General features: G+C 39.5%; 1 protein-coding gene across 6 annotated transcripts in view; it reads right to left on the reverse strand.

Moving 5' to 3' along the window:
- Positions 1 to 14603, reverse strand: part of UFSP2 (UFM1 specific peptidase 2) — a 29707-nt gene that overhangs the window by 3355 nt on the left and 11749 nt on the right. For 5 of the 6 annotated variants that reach the window (XM_073341846.1, XM_073341849.1, XM_073341845.1 and 2 more), the window contains exons 8-10: positions 11237 to 11401; positions 9371 to 9495; positions 5641 to 5717 (exon numbers count right to left, since the gene is read on the reverse strand). In XM_073341846.1, the coding sequence (XP_073197947.1) occupies positions 5641 to 5717; positions 9371 to 9495; positions 11237 to 11401 (367 nt within the window). The remainder of the gene's footprint in view (positions 1 to 5640; positions 5718 to 9370; positions 9496 to 11236; positions 11402 to 14603) is intronic. The other variant, XM_073341847.1, reaches the window with a different exon arrangement.

Here is a 14603-nt window from a genome sequence, read left to right on the forward strand (position 1 = left end):
AACAATTTGATCTCAGTCTCTCTCCCAATTCAGCAGTATTATGATCCCACCCCACCAGCTGAAGACATGAACATTTTGAATACACCAGTTATGTCCAGTCTATATAGAAATGGTCAGTTCTAGAAGAGGACCCCAGTCTAAGAAACTTCCCAAAAATAAAAAGACTAAATAAAAAAAAATATAAATTGTTAATTTGTGAGCAATAAATCAAAAGAGGAGAAAAAGAAGGGATATGGTATGTATAACCGGAGCACAACAGTGTTTTGTTACTAGATACTAAGGTTGACACACAAGTCTAAAATGTTAAAACTATGAGGATTAGATGTAAAAGTCCATAAAGATAAATACCAGTTGTCTGTTTCTCACCCCTCCAACACAATTAGGCTACAAGCTGGGTGACTAGACTGAGTTAAGGAGGGACTAGAAGAAACCAAATAATATGTAAGTATTTCCTTTCTATTACATGCCCCAGGTCATTCTGGACATTAAGAATTTCAAAATCAAATACATTAGAGTGAGTACTGAGAACCACTTGCCATGGTAACCCTTGAAAAATCTTCCTGATTGCAGCATACCTCCTCCAAAGATGGCATCTGTAAATGCCTCAAGATCTCCCTATAATAGCAAGAAAGGATGTTTAGGTGGCCTTGCATAATCTCAATGGGAAGGTACCTCCCTATCTGGTCAAAGGTACATGATCCAGCACACTGCCAGAATGGTCCAAGACACCTGGTGGAGAGGCACCACTTTTAGCTTGGTAGCTTTCCTTAATTAATTCTCTCAACAATCTTGCCACAGAAGCTTTGGAAGTCATGAGCTTTTTTTCTTAGTATCTCCATACAGGATGAAAATCACTAGACAGATGTAGTTTAGAGGAGGTAATAAGTTTCAGAACCCATCTAACCATCACTGTTTCCATAGGTTCTCTGAGGACTTGGGAAGGAGCTGAATTTCTGAGCCAGGATGTCTGCTGTTTCCCACTCACTAGCTCAATGAAGATTAGGTGCAGGAAGAATGGTTTCTGGCTTTTCTTACTCCAACCTGCAACAATGGGAGGGGACCTCTTGCTGAGTTGGCCTCAGCTCTACATGTAATCATCTCTTCAGCAGCTGGTTACCTTGAGAGGAACCTGATAGTCCACTTCCATAGAATACAGCTCTGATGGTTCAGTGTTGTGGGGCCACAGAAACTCCACAAAAGGGAGTATAAAAGGGGAGAAAACCCACAAGAAAGGGTGGGGATATCAGTATGGGGGAGGGGAAATGATCAAACTTTCAAAAATTGTTTTATTTAGGGTCCCTGAAAGCCTGCAATTAAGGCATGCGGGGCCTTTGGTGCTTCCACTAACAATACCAAGCACAGTGCACATCCAGATAGAAATTCCTTGGGATTTCTGGAATTCAGCACAGTAAAACTAACCCCCCAGAGAAGAATTCATAATGGTGGCGGGGGTTTTACAAGCAGAAATTAGGTTCCCTCAGAAGGGCTTACGCCAGGACTGGTAAAGCCACACGAGAATCAAAGGAAAATGTAGGCAGATGGGATATTAGTTTTCACAAGACAAATGAATTGATATGGGCTGGGAGATGCAGATTACAATGGGTCACATGCATTGAACCAATCTGAGATTCCTGAGGCTGGGGTCCTTGTGAAAAGCTCTTACACTGAAGCTTCTGAAGAAAAACACAGAGACCCAAGACTGAAGATTGTAAATTTACAGAGCAATTTCTACTTGCTGCTGATTAGTGGGTAGCACTTATGGACAGTTCTAGATGGAGCAGGGAAAGAAAGATTAAAATACCAAAAGAACTTCTTAATGACAAAGCACTGCCATATTCTATCAGGTCAGAAAGGGTGAGAAGAAGGTAAATGCCAAAAATCAAAGCAAAAAGAATAGTTAAAAAGCATATAAAGAAGTTTCTGCCTGCTAAGAAACAGGCAACTTTATCTGTCAGCCAGAAATGACCCTCTTCTAGGGAGTTGAAGAAATAAATTTTGTTATAATTTTTTCTATCTTTACCTTATGATAGGGTGGTCAATATTACCCAGAGTTCAGACAGATCTGGATGACATTATAAATCCTTGTCCATAAATATGTTAAGACGGGGAATATGATTAAAATGAAAATAAGATATTTATATTAAGGCTGATTTTTAAAAAATGTTTTTCTCTACTTTTTCAAAGCACCATTCCCCTTCAGGACAGTATCAGTAAAAATTCAAATGTTCTTAAAATCCAAATTTCCTTACCTGTGTTACCAACATTTTAAATTATTAAAATATTTCATCTAGTTTTAGGAAAGAAATTTTTGCTAAGGAATTAAAGCCAATAAAAATGCTGCTCTTGAACGCTCAAGGGAGTTACTGCTGAGTAATACAAAATAATTCTCTAATAGTGTTGCTAGTGCGGGGAGCAGACTATTTTGTAAAATCAGAGTAGCTGGCTCACCAACCCTGGAATGCAAACTTCAAAACCTATTTGTTAGTCTTTTGAATTTAGAGAACATCATTCAGACCCACCTCAGCCAGCCTGCGCTATACTAAGTTTGGGGACCTAGATCACCATGAAAAGATACCAGCCAAATCAGCTTTTTATGGTCCTTCACCTTAGAGCAGATAAAAGACAATACTAAGGTGTGTATCTGAACTTTGTTAATCTTGCAATCTCCCTCGCTGCAGAGACTGTGAGGGAGATTCCCACACCTGAGCCATTCTTTTTAGGTGACAAATTGAGGAACAGTGCCAGATTGAGGTGTTGATAGAGGTTTCAGAACAAATTGATAAATTAAATGGTAATAAGTCACCAGAACAAGCTGGTACTCACCCAAGAGTTCTGAAAAAACTCAAATATGAAATAGCAGAACTACTAACTGTGGCACGTAACCTATCACATAAATCAGCTTATTTACCAGATGACTGGAGAAAAGCTAATGTGTTGCCAATTTTTAAAAAAGGCTCCAGAGGCAATCCTGGCAACCACAGGCCTGTAAGCCTAACTTCAATACCAGGCAAACTGGTTGAAACTATAGTAAAGAAAAGAATTCTCAGACACACAGATAAACATGATTTGTTGGATAAGAGTCAACAGGGCTTTTGTAAAGGAAAATCATGCCTCACCAATCTATTAGAATTCTTTGAGGATGTCAGCAAGCATGTGGACAAGGGTGATCCAGTGAATATACTGTTCTTGGACTTTCAAAAAGCCTTTGACAAAGTCCCTCACCAAAGGCTCTTAAGCAAAGTAAGCAGTCATGGAATAAGAGGGAAGGTCCTCTTATGGATCAGTGACTGGTTAAAAGACAGGAAACAAAAAGGGTAGGAATAATTGGTCAGTTTTCAGAACAGAGAGAGGTAAATAGTGGGGTCCTCCAGGGATCTGTACAGGAAGCAGTGCTTTTCAACATATTCATAAATTATCTGGAAAAAGGGGTAAACACTGAGGTGGCAAAGTCTGCAGATGATACAAAATAAATCAAGACAGTTAAGTCCACAGCTGGCTGCGAAGAGTTACAAAAGGATCTCACAAAACTGGGTGACAGGGCAACAAAATCATAGATGAAATTCAATGCTGATAAATTCAAACTAATGCATATTGGAAAACATAATCCCAACTATACATACAGAATGATGGGGTCTAAATTAGCAGTTACCACTTAAAAAGAGATCTTGGGGTCATTGTGGATACAGTACTTCTCTGAAAACATCTGCTCAATGTGCAGTGGCAGTCAAAAAAGCTAACAGAATGTTAGGAACCAATAGGAAAGGGATAGAGAAGAAGACAATAAATATAATGAGTAAGAAAGTTCCTCCTCTACCTTGGTGGGTCTTGCGCTTACTGACAGATTTGCTCCCCTTGGAGCTTCACGGCAACCCTCAGTTTAACTGTTTTTGTGAACCCACAGTCCGGGTCAACTCCTACTGTGTCTGACCAGGAGTTGGAAGGTTTGGGGGGAACCCAGGGCCGCCCTCTACTCCAGGTTCCAGCCCAGGGCCCTGTGGAATGCAGCTGTCTAGAGTGCCTCCTGGAACAGCTGTGCGACAGCTACAACTCCCTGGGCTACTTCCCCATGGCCTCCTCCCAAAACCTTCTTTATCCTCACCATAGGACCTTCCTCCTGGTGTCTGATAATGCTTGTACTCCTCAGTCCTCCAACAGTATGCATTCGCACTCTCACCTCCCAGTGCCTCTTGCTCCCAGTTCCTTACACACGCACCACAAACAGAAGTAAGCTCCTTTTTAAACCCAGGTGCCCTGATTAGCCTGCCTTAATTGATTCTAGCAGCTTCTTGATTGGCTGCAGGTGTTCTAGTCAGCCTGTCACAGTAGTCTCCAGAAGGTTCCTGATTGTTCTGGAACCTTCCCTGCTACCTTACCCAGGGAAAAGGGACCTACTTAACCTGGGGCTAATATATCTGCCTTCTATTACTCTCCTGTAGCCATCCGGCGCGACCCTGTCACAAATGCCACTATATAAATCCAGGGTACAACCACACCTTGAATACTGGTCTCCCCATCTTAGTAAACATACATTAGAAATGGAAAAGGTACAGAGAAAGGCAACAAAAATGATTAGGGGTATGGAACAGCTTCCGTATAAGGAGAAATTAAAAAGACTGGGACTTTTCAGCTTGGAAAAGAGATGACAAAGAGGGGATATGATAGAGGTCTATAAAATCATAAATAGTGCGGAGAAAGTACAGTAGAACCTCATTGTGATGAACACCAGTTACAAACTGATCGGTCAGTCACACATCTCATTTGGAACCAGAAGCATGCAATCAGGCAGTAGCAGAGACAAAAATAAATAAATAAAGCAAATACAGTTCAATACTGTGTTATACGTAAACTACTAAAAAAATAAAGGGAAAGTTTAAAAAAAATTGACAAAGTAAGGAAACTGTCTTTGTGCTTGTTTCATTTAAATTAAGATAGGTAAAAGAACATTTTTCTTCTGCATAGTAAAATTTCAAAGCTGTATTAAGTCAATGTTCAGTTGTAAACTTTTGAAAGAACAACCATAACATTTTGTTCAGTTATGAACATTTCAGAGTGATGAACAACCTCCATTCCCAAGGTGTTCATAACTCTGAGGGTCTACTGTACATATGGAAGTGTTATTTACCCCTTCATATAACACAAGAACCAGGGGTCACCTGATGAAATTAATGAACAGCAGGTTTAAAACAAACAAAAGGAAGTACTTCTTTATACAATGCAGTCAACCTTTGGAACTTATTGCCAGGGGATGTTGTGAAGGCCAAAAGTATAACTGGGTTAAAAAAAGAATCAGATAAGTTCATGGAGGATAGGTCCGTCAGTGGCTAGGGATGCTGTCCCATGCACTCGGTGTCCCTAGCCTCTGACTGCTAGATGCTGGGACTGGACGACAGGAGATGAATCACGCAATAACTGCCCTGTTCTAGTCATACCCTTTGAAGCATCTGGCACTTATCACTGTTGGAAGACAGGATACTGGTCTAGATGGACCAATGGACCAGTATGGCCATTTTTATGTTCGGGTTGTTCTGGATACCTAGAATTTCCTCTGTATACACTCACTAAGTAGTGTATATGAAAATAAACCTTGACAGAAGTGACCAACAAACATTCATTGGCATTTTTCAAGAGTGAAAGGCTTACCAATCATAACTGGAGTTCCTTCAGTCTTGAAATGATTAGCAAGTTCTCTTCCCTGAGAAGCTAGCTCAGAACCCTGGCTGTATAAGAAACACAACATTAGATTATCCTCTTTATTAGGTTTCCTTTCCTATTTATCTCTTTCACTATTTAGCCATATACATTTGTAATTCCTATGCTATATAATGAGAATTTAAAAAAATATATTTTATTACACCCCCTCCACCCTGAATAACACTGTAACAGGACTAGGAGTTTTATAATACAGGAAAACCACACTGGAGTAAACTTAACATTTGTGCTCACACAAGCTGGTGCAACCACCCAATATAATTTAGAGAGAAGAGTATGATAAGTTCTATCCAATTCAGACAGTGTCACTGAAGGATGCCTGTTGGGAGCTGTGCCTCTCAGTGAAAAGAAAGATACCATGATAACAGCTTCATGGTGGCTTCAAACTGGAGGTTTATGGAAAAAGATTTAAGAACCTCAACTAAACAGCCCCAGGGTTCTCTCAACAAGAGAGAAATCTACATTCTTATTTAATGGCAAAAAACTTTGTTAACAAGGATTTAAGGTTGCCTGGGGGTTCTTGCCGAGTCCAGGGGGGCCGAGTTAAGGCTTGGACTTAACTCTGCATTCCCTGGTTTTTAGAAGTTTGAGTTTTGCTAATCTTGACGTTTTGGAAGGGCACAAGCTATAACTGGGCAACCATAACTCTGTGTTAATGAAGTATTTGTCATTTAATCTCCTAAATTTTTTAATCGGAAGAGAAACGTTTGTTGGTAGGAGTTAATGTTCATTTAGGCAGTGATAGTTTTCACCTATGTTTGCAGTTGATGTGCTACTATGGCTTGTAATAATCAACAGACCTAGCTTTTATACAGTGTTTTTCACCAGTAGATGCAAAGAACTTTACATCATTATCCCCATTTTACAGATGGTAAACTGAGGCACAGAGCGGGGAACTGACTTGCCCAAAATCAACCAGTCCCATGGTCTCTGGGCCCCACAGATCCTGGCAAACACATACAGACAGAGAGAGGCTCAGACTCCGCCAAGAGAGGTAGCCCCAGATCGGGCATACATATGGGAGGGGATGTGGGGCTGGCAGGATCCTCTGCCCCAGTTCTCTGCAAGTGCCACATCACACAGTCCCATGTCTCCCTTCCCAGTCTCCCACTCCTCCCCTCATGCTCCATGTAGCCCCCATTGCTCCCCCTCACCTGACCCCAAACCCTCTCCTACCCACATATCCTCAATTATTCCCATCGCCATAATTGCCCCCTCCTTGCTGAACCCAAAACCCCTCTCCCCTGATTCCCACCTACTCTTCCACCCCAATCACCATCCCTTACCAGTGAGCATTTGCATGTGTATTTATTTTCTTTTCAAAAACAGTTTCAGTGACTTCTGAATATTCTGCTGAACTCAGATTATACTTCCCCAAAACAAAAAACCCTTGCCAGGGTCAGACTGTAGCAACATGCCTCCTTTTTATTTCAGATTTCTGCTTAGAGTTGGACGTAAACTCACAGAGCCTGGGCAGTGCTCAGGTTCAATGCCGGCAATATTCCCCCTTGAGCCACTCAGGCCTTGTGAGTCATAGCTGGCTTTCAGCTCCCTTCACTTATTTCTCTGCACATGTGCAGTGGAATCCATTTGGTGCATGAGCACCTATACCCTGGGCATTGAACTCAGGCTGCCAACTCCCTTTGCACATGCCACTAACCAATTTGCAGTATTACTGACTGTTGACTAACATACACTGGCTACCAAACATATTCATTATGCTGATTATAACCACCGGCAATACATATATTTTAAACATTTAAATATACATATTAAATATTACTATAGCAACCATATAGCCTAGATTGGCCTGCACCTTTGTTATAATCCTGAACACTTATGCTAAGTATCCCATAATGGCTTGCATTAGCTGACATAAGCCTTGGATTGAATAGCCAGGAAAACTCTAGAGTATCAGGACCGATGATTATTTCTTTGTAAAAACAGGAAAAGAGCTACCCACACAAGTCCATTAAGTGCCTTCCTCCCCCTTAGTACCTGGAATGCTCTCAAAAAAAGATAAGACTCCATCATAACCTGGAAGACATTGGACACACCATGGTACCAGAACAAACAAGGCAAAAAGCTGACTGACTAAATAACATATATGGTATCCTTCTCTGGTAAACATGCAGGGTCCAAAAGGATGACTTTAGGGGCATAGCTTTGGAGAGCACCCCCTTAGCCTAAGGTGAATGTAACACTGCTGCATGGGACTGCTCTTCAGAGACTGGTTTCAGAGTAACAGCCGTGTTAGTCTGTATTCGCAAAAAGAAAAAGAGTACTTGTGGCACCTTAGAGACTAACCAATTTATTAGAGCATAAGCTTTCATGAGCTACAGCTCACTGCCTCAGATGCATATCGTGGAAACTGCAGTAGACTTTATATATACACAGAGAATATGAAACAATACCTCCTCCCACCCCACTGTCCTGCTGGTAATAGCTTATCTAAAGTGATCATCAGGTGGGCCATTTCCAGCACAAATCCAGGTTTTCTCACCCTCCACCCCCCCACACAAATTCACTCTCCTGCTGGTGATAGCCCATCCAAAGTGACAACTCTTTACACAATGTGCATGACAATCAACTTGGGCTATTTCCTGCACAAATCCAGGTTTTCTCACATCCCCCCCACCCCCATACACACACAAACTCACTCTCCTGCTGGTAATAGCTCATCCAAACTGACCACTCTTCAAGTTTAAATCCAAGTTAAACCAGAACATCTGGGGGGGGGTAGGAAAAAACAAGAGGAAACAGGCTACCTTGCATAATGACTTAGCCACTCCCAGTCTCTATTTAAGCCTAAATTAATAGTATCCAATTTGCAAATGAATTCCAATTCAGCAGTTTCTCGCTGGAGTCTGGATTTGAAGTTTTTTTGTTTTAAGATAGCAACCTTCATGTCTGTGATTGCGTGACCAGAGAGATTGAAGTGTTCTCCGACTGGTTTATGAATGTTATAATTCTTGACATCTGATTTGTGTCCATTTATTCTTTTACGTAGAGACTGTCCAGTTTGACCAATGTACATGGCAGAGGGGCATTGCTGGCACATGATGGCATATATCACATTGGTGGATGTGCAGGTGAACGAGCCTCTGATAGTGTGGCTGATGTTATTAGGCCCTGTGATGGTGTCCCCTGAATAGATATGTGGGCACAATTGGCAACGGGCTTTGTTGCAAGGATAAGTTCCTGGGTTAGTGGTTCTGTTGTGTGGTATGTGGTTGTTGGTGAGTATTTGCTTCAGGTTGCGGGGCTGTCTGTAGGCAAGGACTGGCCTGTCTCCCAAGACTGATATTGTATCGAACCTTTTTCCTGTACCCTATTAATAAACCTGACTGACACTGGTTATTTGATCTCTTGAGTATCTCTCGTAACGAACCAAAGTACGGTCAAGCAATTGACTATACAATTTATAAACAAAACTTAGACCCAATCCTGCAAAGAGCTCTGCACAGACAGATCCCCTGTGCCTGTGCCTTACTTCAGTGGGGCTGGGTGAAGGGGCCACCAGCAGAAGGTCCTTGCAGGATTGGGGTTAATATCCTATTACTACTAATAGTCTCTTAAGTGATCCATTCTTCACCACAACACTTTCCCCCAATAAAGAATTAATCACGGAGACACAAAATTAACAAATATTCATTCTTACCTGACAAACAGTATTTTTGAAGTTATTCCTAATAACTGGTTCAATACAAGTTGTACCTCAATAGAGCCAATCCACTGCCGCGACCCAACAAATGCAGCTGGTTTGTCTCCAACATCAACTAGTGCCTTTGTAACACACATCCCATAAAGAAAAAAAGAAACAGTATGTAATGGACATTTTTACAGTTTCTATCTATAATATTCACTTAATTCACATACAGTATAATATTTCTGGAACCTAACTTGTCAAAAGCAGGCACACATTTACTGAATACAGGTATGACTGAATATTAAATGAAACAAAAGATCCTGTTTAAAAATGTTAACATTTTTTCTGTCCATGTTGGAAACATTTTCTTTTCTCAAACACCAGCTGGGAAATAAATGTCACTAAATGTAGCTTGAAGAAATATTACTATTTTATTAAATTTTGAAAAATTAGAATAGCTCTACCGGCAAATATTTCACACAAATACTAGTTATATATTGGATCTAACTTCTTGTTTACATTTAACACACTTCCTGGAACTCCTTTCAACATGCTTATATCTGTTAGGAGGGTATTTGCAGTTTCTCCTTCCTTGGTGTTCACACCTGAACTACTAGAAGAGGGCCTCATCCTCCCTGACTGAACTAACCTCGTTATCCCTAGCCTGATTCTTGCTTGCATATTTATACCTGCCTCTGGAATTTCCACTACATGCATCTGACGAAGTGGATATTCAACCACAAAAGCTTATGCTCCAATATGTCTGTTAGTCGATAAGGTGCCAAAGGACTCTTTGTCACTTTTACAGATCCAGACTAACATGGCTACTCCTCTGATATATAATATATTAGAAATTCTGTGCATATTGCCAATTACAATTTGATTTTAAAATCTTAACTGTATATTTAATCTACAACTCTTCAGATTTTTTATTTTACATTCACTGTCTGACTTTATTCAAATTCTATTTCTATACATAAAATACTGAAAATTATGTATGTTTTGATTTTATTTCTGACATCTGAACTGAATCAATTTCATTCTCAAGTGGGTTAACAGTCAACATTTTATAATCTGATAAAGATTCAGATCGAAAGCCCAGTATAAGTATTATTGTACAGTATAAACACTTTCAAAATCGCGATGCTGTCAAATTGGTTAAATAAATAAATATAACCCAAAACACTATTTTCACAAGACACTAAAGATAAAAGTTGAGAGTTTCTGCTGATGTACAGAATGCGCTAACCAAACATGCATTGTTTCTCCAATGGTACTAACATAACTAAACATATAAGACACACATGCACACCTCTCACAAAGAAGAGAATGTTAATTTCTGGAACATTACAAAGAGAAAAATACCCTCACGCTCATGCACACACAACATCTGCCAAATAAGAAAGGAATAAATCAGTCCTTATTAATCTGGGGCCTCATCCAGCTCGGAATTGGATTGGGCCCCCAAATCTCTCACATTTGGTAAACATTGTGAGTGTGTATTTTGTCTGTGTTATGATTTGAGATTCCAAGAGACTACCAACCAAAAGAACTTACAATAAAAATCTTATTTCATGAAACTCTTTTGAAGAAAGGGGAAACTATTTTAACATCAGTCATTTAATGTACATAACTGGAAACAGAATCCATTACAACAAAATGTTCTAGAAGTGATACTTCAGAAGTCTTACAGATAAATGTGAATAGTAACTATGAACGGATTAAATTAGGGTTTTTTTTTTAAAAAAAGAGTTTATTCCATAGAGCATGTTAAAATCAATGGAATAGTACTTTTAATTAGTTCTACAGCATTAATTGATTTTTCAAGAGGAATACAGTAAATACACATGAAATGCAGTCTGTTTTTTTGTCCTGTACCTGTTGAATCTCCTTGTGTGTAGGTATAGATTTCTCTGTGTAACCCTGATGCTTGAACCATGAACAGATAGTCTGCAGAGACCGGTACGCACATCCCCAGCCATTATCATCTATTCGATCCTGCATATAATGATGATAACTATATACACCATGTACCAAATACACCTGAGCAGAAAAAGACAAAAAAAAAAAAACATCTCTATCTCAGGAGCTGTTGTCTCAGAAGCTGAATATTTATTATTTGATTTTGACACTTGCAGTTTGTTAGTTTTCAAATGATTGATTACGATTCATGAAATAGCTGTGAGACTTCTTGCTTCCCCATAGCCAAGACATAACTTGAAGGTTTTGGTTTGTTTGGTTTTTTTAAACAACAAGGGAGAAATTCTTAAAGTGCATTTTTATAATTCAGTTGTCAGCTTTTTAAACTGAATCAGTGATATCTTGTCACTGGACTTGTAAGCAATTTTCTGTAAATTCAGGGACACAGTCAGAATGTTTTACCTGGCATATTGATGTCTCATGTTAGGGGATGAATTCAAATAGCAAATCCTAGAGGCCAGTGAAGTGGTGGTACAGACAGTTAGGATCATGATCTAGCTAGAGTATGGGTGCCAAATGCAGTGTTGATTGAATCATTGTGAATGAAATTAACAGGTCACAGTAACATCTAGATATTAAGCCAATTAGATCACTTGCTTGAATGTGCAGCCCCATGCAGAGGAATGGCTATCAGACCACTGTCGTAAGAACATAAGAACGGCCATACTGGGTCAGACCAAAGGTCCATCAAGACCAGTATCCTGTCCTCTGACAGTGGCTAATGGCAGGTGCCCCAAAGGGAATGAACAAAGAGGTTATCATCAAGAGATTCATGCCCTGTCACCCAATCCCAGCTTCTGGCAAACAGAGGCTAGGGACACCATTCCTGCCCATCCTAATAGCCATTGATGGACCTATCTTCCATGAATCTATCTAGCTCCCTTTGAACCCCCATTACAGTATTGGCCTTCACAACACCATCTGGCAATGAGTTCCAGAGACTGACAGTGCGCTGCATGAAAAAATACTTGCTTGTGTTTGTTTTAAACCTATCTATTAATTTCATTTGGTGACCCCTTGTTCTTATATTATGAGAAGGAGTAAATAATACTTCCTTATTTACTTTTTCTATACCACTCATGATTTTATAAACCTCTATCATATCCCCCCTTAGTCGCCTCTTTTCCAAGCTGAAAAATCCCAGTCTTATTAATCTCTCCTCATACAGAAGCCGTTCTATCCCCCTAATAATTTTTGTTGCCCTTTTCTGAACCTTTTCCAATTCCAATATATCTTTTTTGAGATGGGGCAACCACATCTGCATGCAGTATTCAAGGTGTGGCAGTACCATGGATTTATAGAGTGGCAATATGATATTTTCTGTCTTATTATCTATCCCTTTCTTGATGATTCCCAACATTCTGTTCGCTTTTTTGACTGTGACTCCTGCGGGACACCACTATTTACCTCTCTCCATTCTGAAAACTGACCATTTATTCTTACTCTTTGTTTCCTATCTTTTAACCAGTTACCAATCCATAATAGGACCTTCCCTCTTATCCCATTACAGCTTACTTTGCTTAATAGCCTTTGGTGAGGGGACCTTGTCAAAGGCTTTCTGAAAATCTAAGTACACTCTATCCACTGGATCACCCTTATGCTTGTTGACATGCTTGTTGACCCCCTCAAAGAATTCTAGTAGATTGGTGAGGCATGATTTCCCTTTACAAAAACCATGTTGACTCTTCCCCAACAAATCATGTTAATCTGCTTCTTTTACTTTGTTGTTTAGCGACGGTTGCACTTTTTTGGTTCTCTAACTATATTTTTTAATTTGAGGTATACATTTAAGTTAAGCCTCTATTATGTGGTCTTTAAAAGATTTCCATGCAGCTTGCAGGGATTTCACTTTTGGCACCTTTTAATTTCTGTTTAACTAACTTCCTCAGTTTTGTGTAGTTCCCCTTTCTGAAATTAAATGCTACCATGTTGGGCTGCGGTGGTGGTGTCCCTGCTACAGGGATGTTAAATCTAATTATATTAGAGGAAGGCAAACAATTTACTTGCCAACAGATATTATATGTTACTGAAAAAAAAAAATCAATGTTGGAGGCACACCAATATCCAATATTCTAAAACCCCTTATCTCCTAATTATTGTAATTAAATCTAATTGTATTAGAGGAAATGCAAACAATTTCCTTGTCAACAGACATTAGATACCACTGAAAAAAAAAATCAATGTTGGAGGCACACCAATATCCAATATTCTAAAACCCCTTATTTCCTTAACTAAGTTATCAATAATTTAAATTTATTTTTTAAACAATAACCTAAATTTGGGGCAAATTTGACCTGATAGAGTTATTCTGTATCAATACTGGAAACTACTGTACATAGCACGGATTCTAAAACTCTATAGTATATCCCCATAGAAGTTGCAAGAGGGCATGGCTTTTTTTTTTTCCCTGACCCCTCCTGGTAGCTGCTTTTAATCCTTTGTCCTCTCCCTATTATTACAGTACTACTCACAGCAGTTTCTACAGCCAAAGCAGCATACTATAGCAGTAGGAGCAACAGAGAAGCAGGAGGGAGCTACAGACACAGCTGTAGAGATACAGTTTTAGAAAACTCTTATTCTAACAGCAAGATCTGTACTATCAATAATACATTATAATAATTTTATTTATCCCTATCCAAAGGCCTCTGGAACACCTTAATGAAAAGGTAAATGCAATACTTAGTCCCTTTCTTTTAATGTTGTCTCTTCCCCTTCACTGCCTGAGGTGTCATACCATTATTTTTTGCAGTATCCATTTAGACTGTACAGTTTCTGAGGCCAGGACCTGGTCTTATATCCGTAAAGTGCCATCCACATACCAAAATTAATAATAAAAGCAATAACAGAATTAAAAACAGAGAACTGTACCCTAACATTTTGCCAGAGCAGATCTAAAGACACTAACAAACCCCACATCACTCTCTACTACTAGACATCAAAATGACAATGGAAATAAAAGTCAGTCTTGAGTCTTTCCCTGAAGGATTTTAATGACACGTTTAGGTGTATCTAAAGAGAAGGGGTGAGACAAGGAAGAGAATTAAAGAGCCACAGTCCCCCCCACAAACTTCTCTCAAGATTATAATTCATGAAGATTACCAGTGCCATTCTTGAGACTCTCACCTGTCATCACAGAACAATCAGCAACATAGTCCCTCAATTAAGATTGGTGCTATAAGGTCCTACCAGACAGAGAAGATTATGAAGCATGAGCACAGACCTGAAGTTCTCAACTTTTTCCATATTTGGGATCTTCTTTTCTACA

This window comes from Lepidochelys kempii, chromosome 4 (assembly GCF_965140265.1).
Source record: "Lepidochelys kempii isolate rLepKem1 chromosome 4, rLepKem1.hap2, whole genome shotgun sequence".
Taxonomy (NCBI): domain Eukaryota; kingdom Metazoa; phylum Chordata; order Testudines; family Cheloniidae; genus Lepidochelys; species Lepidochelys kempii.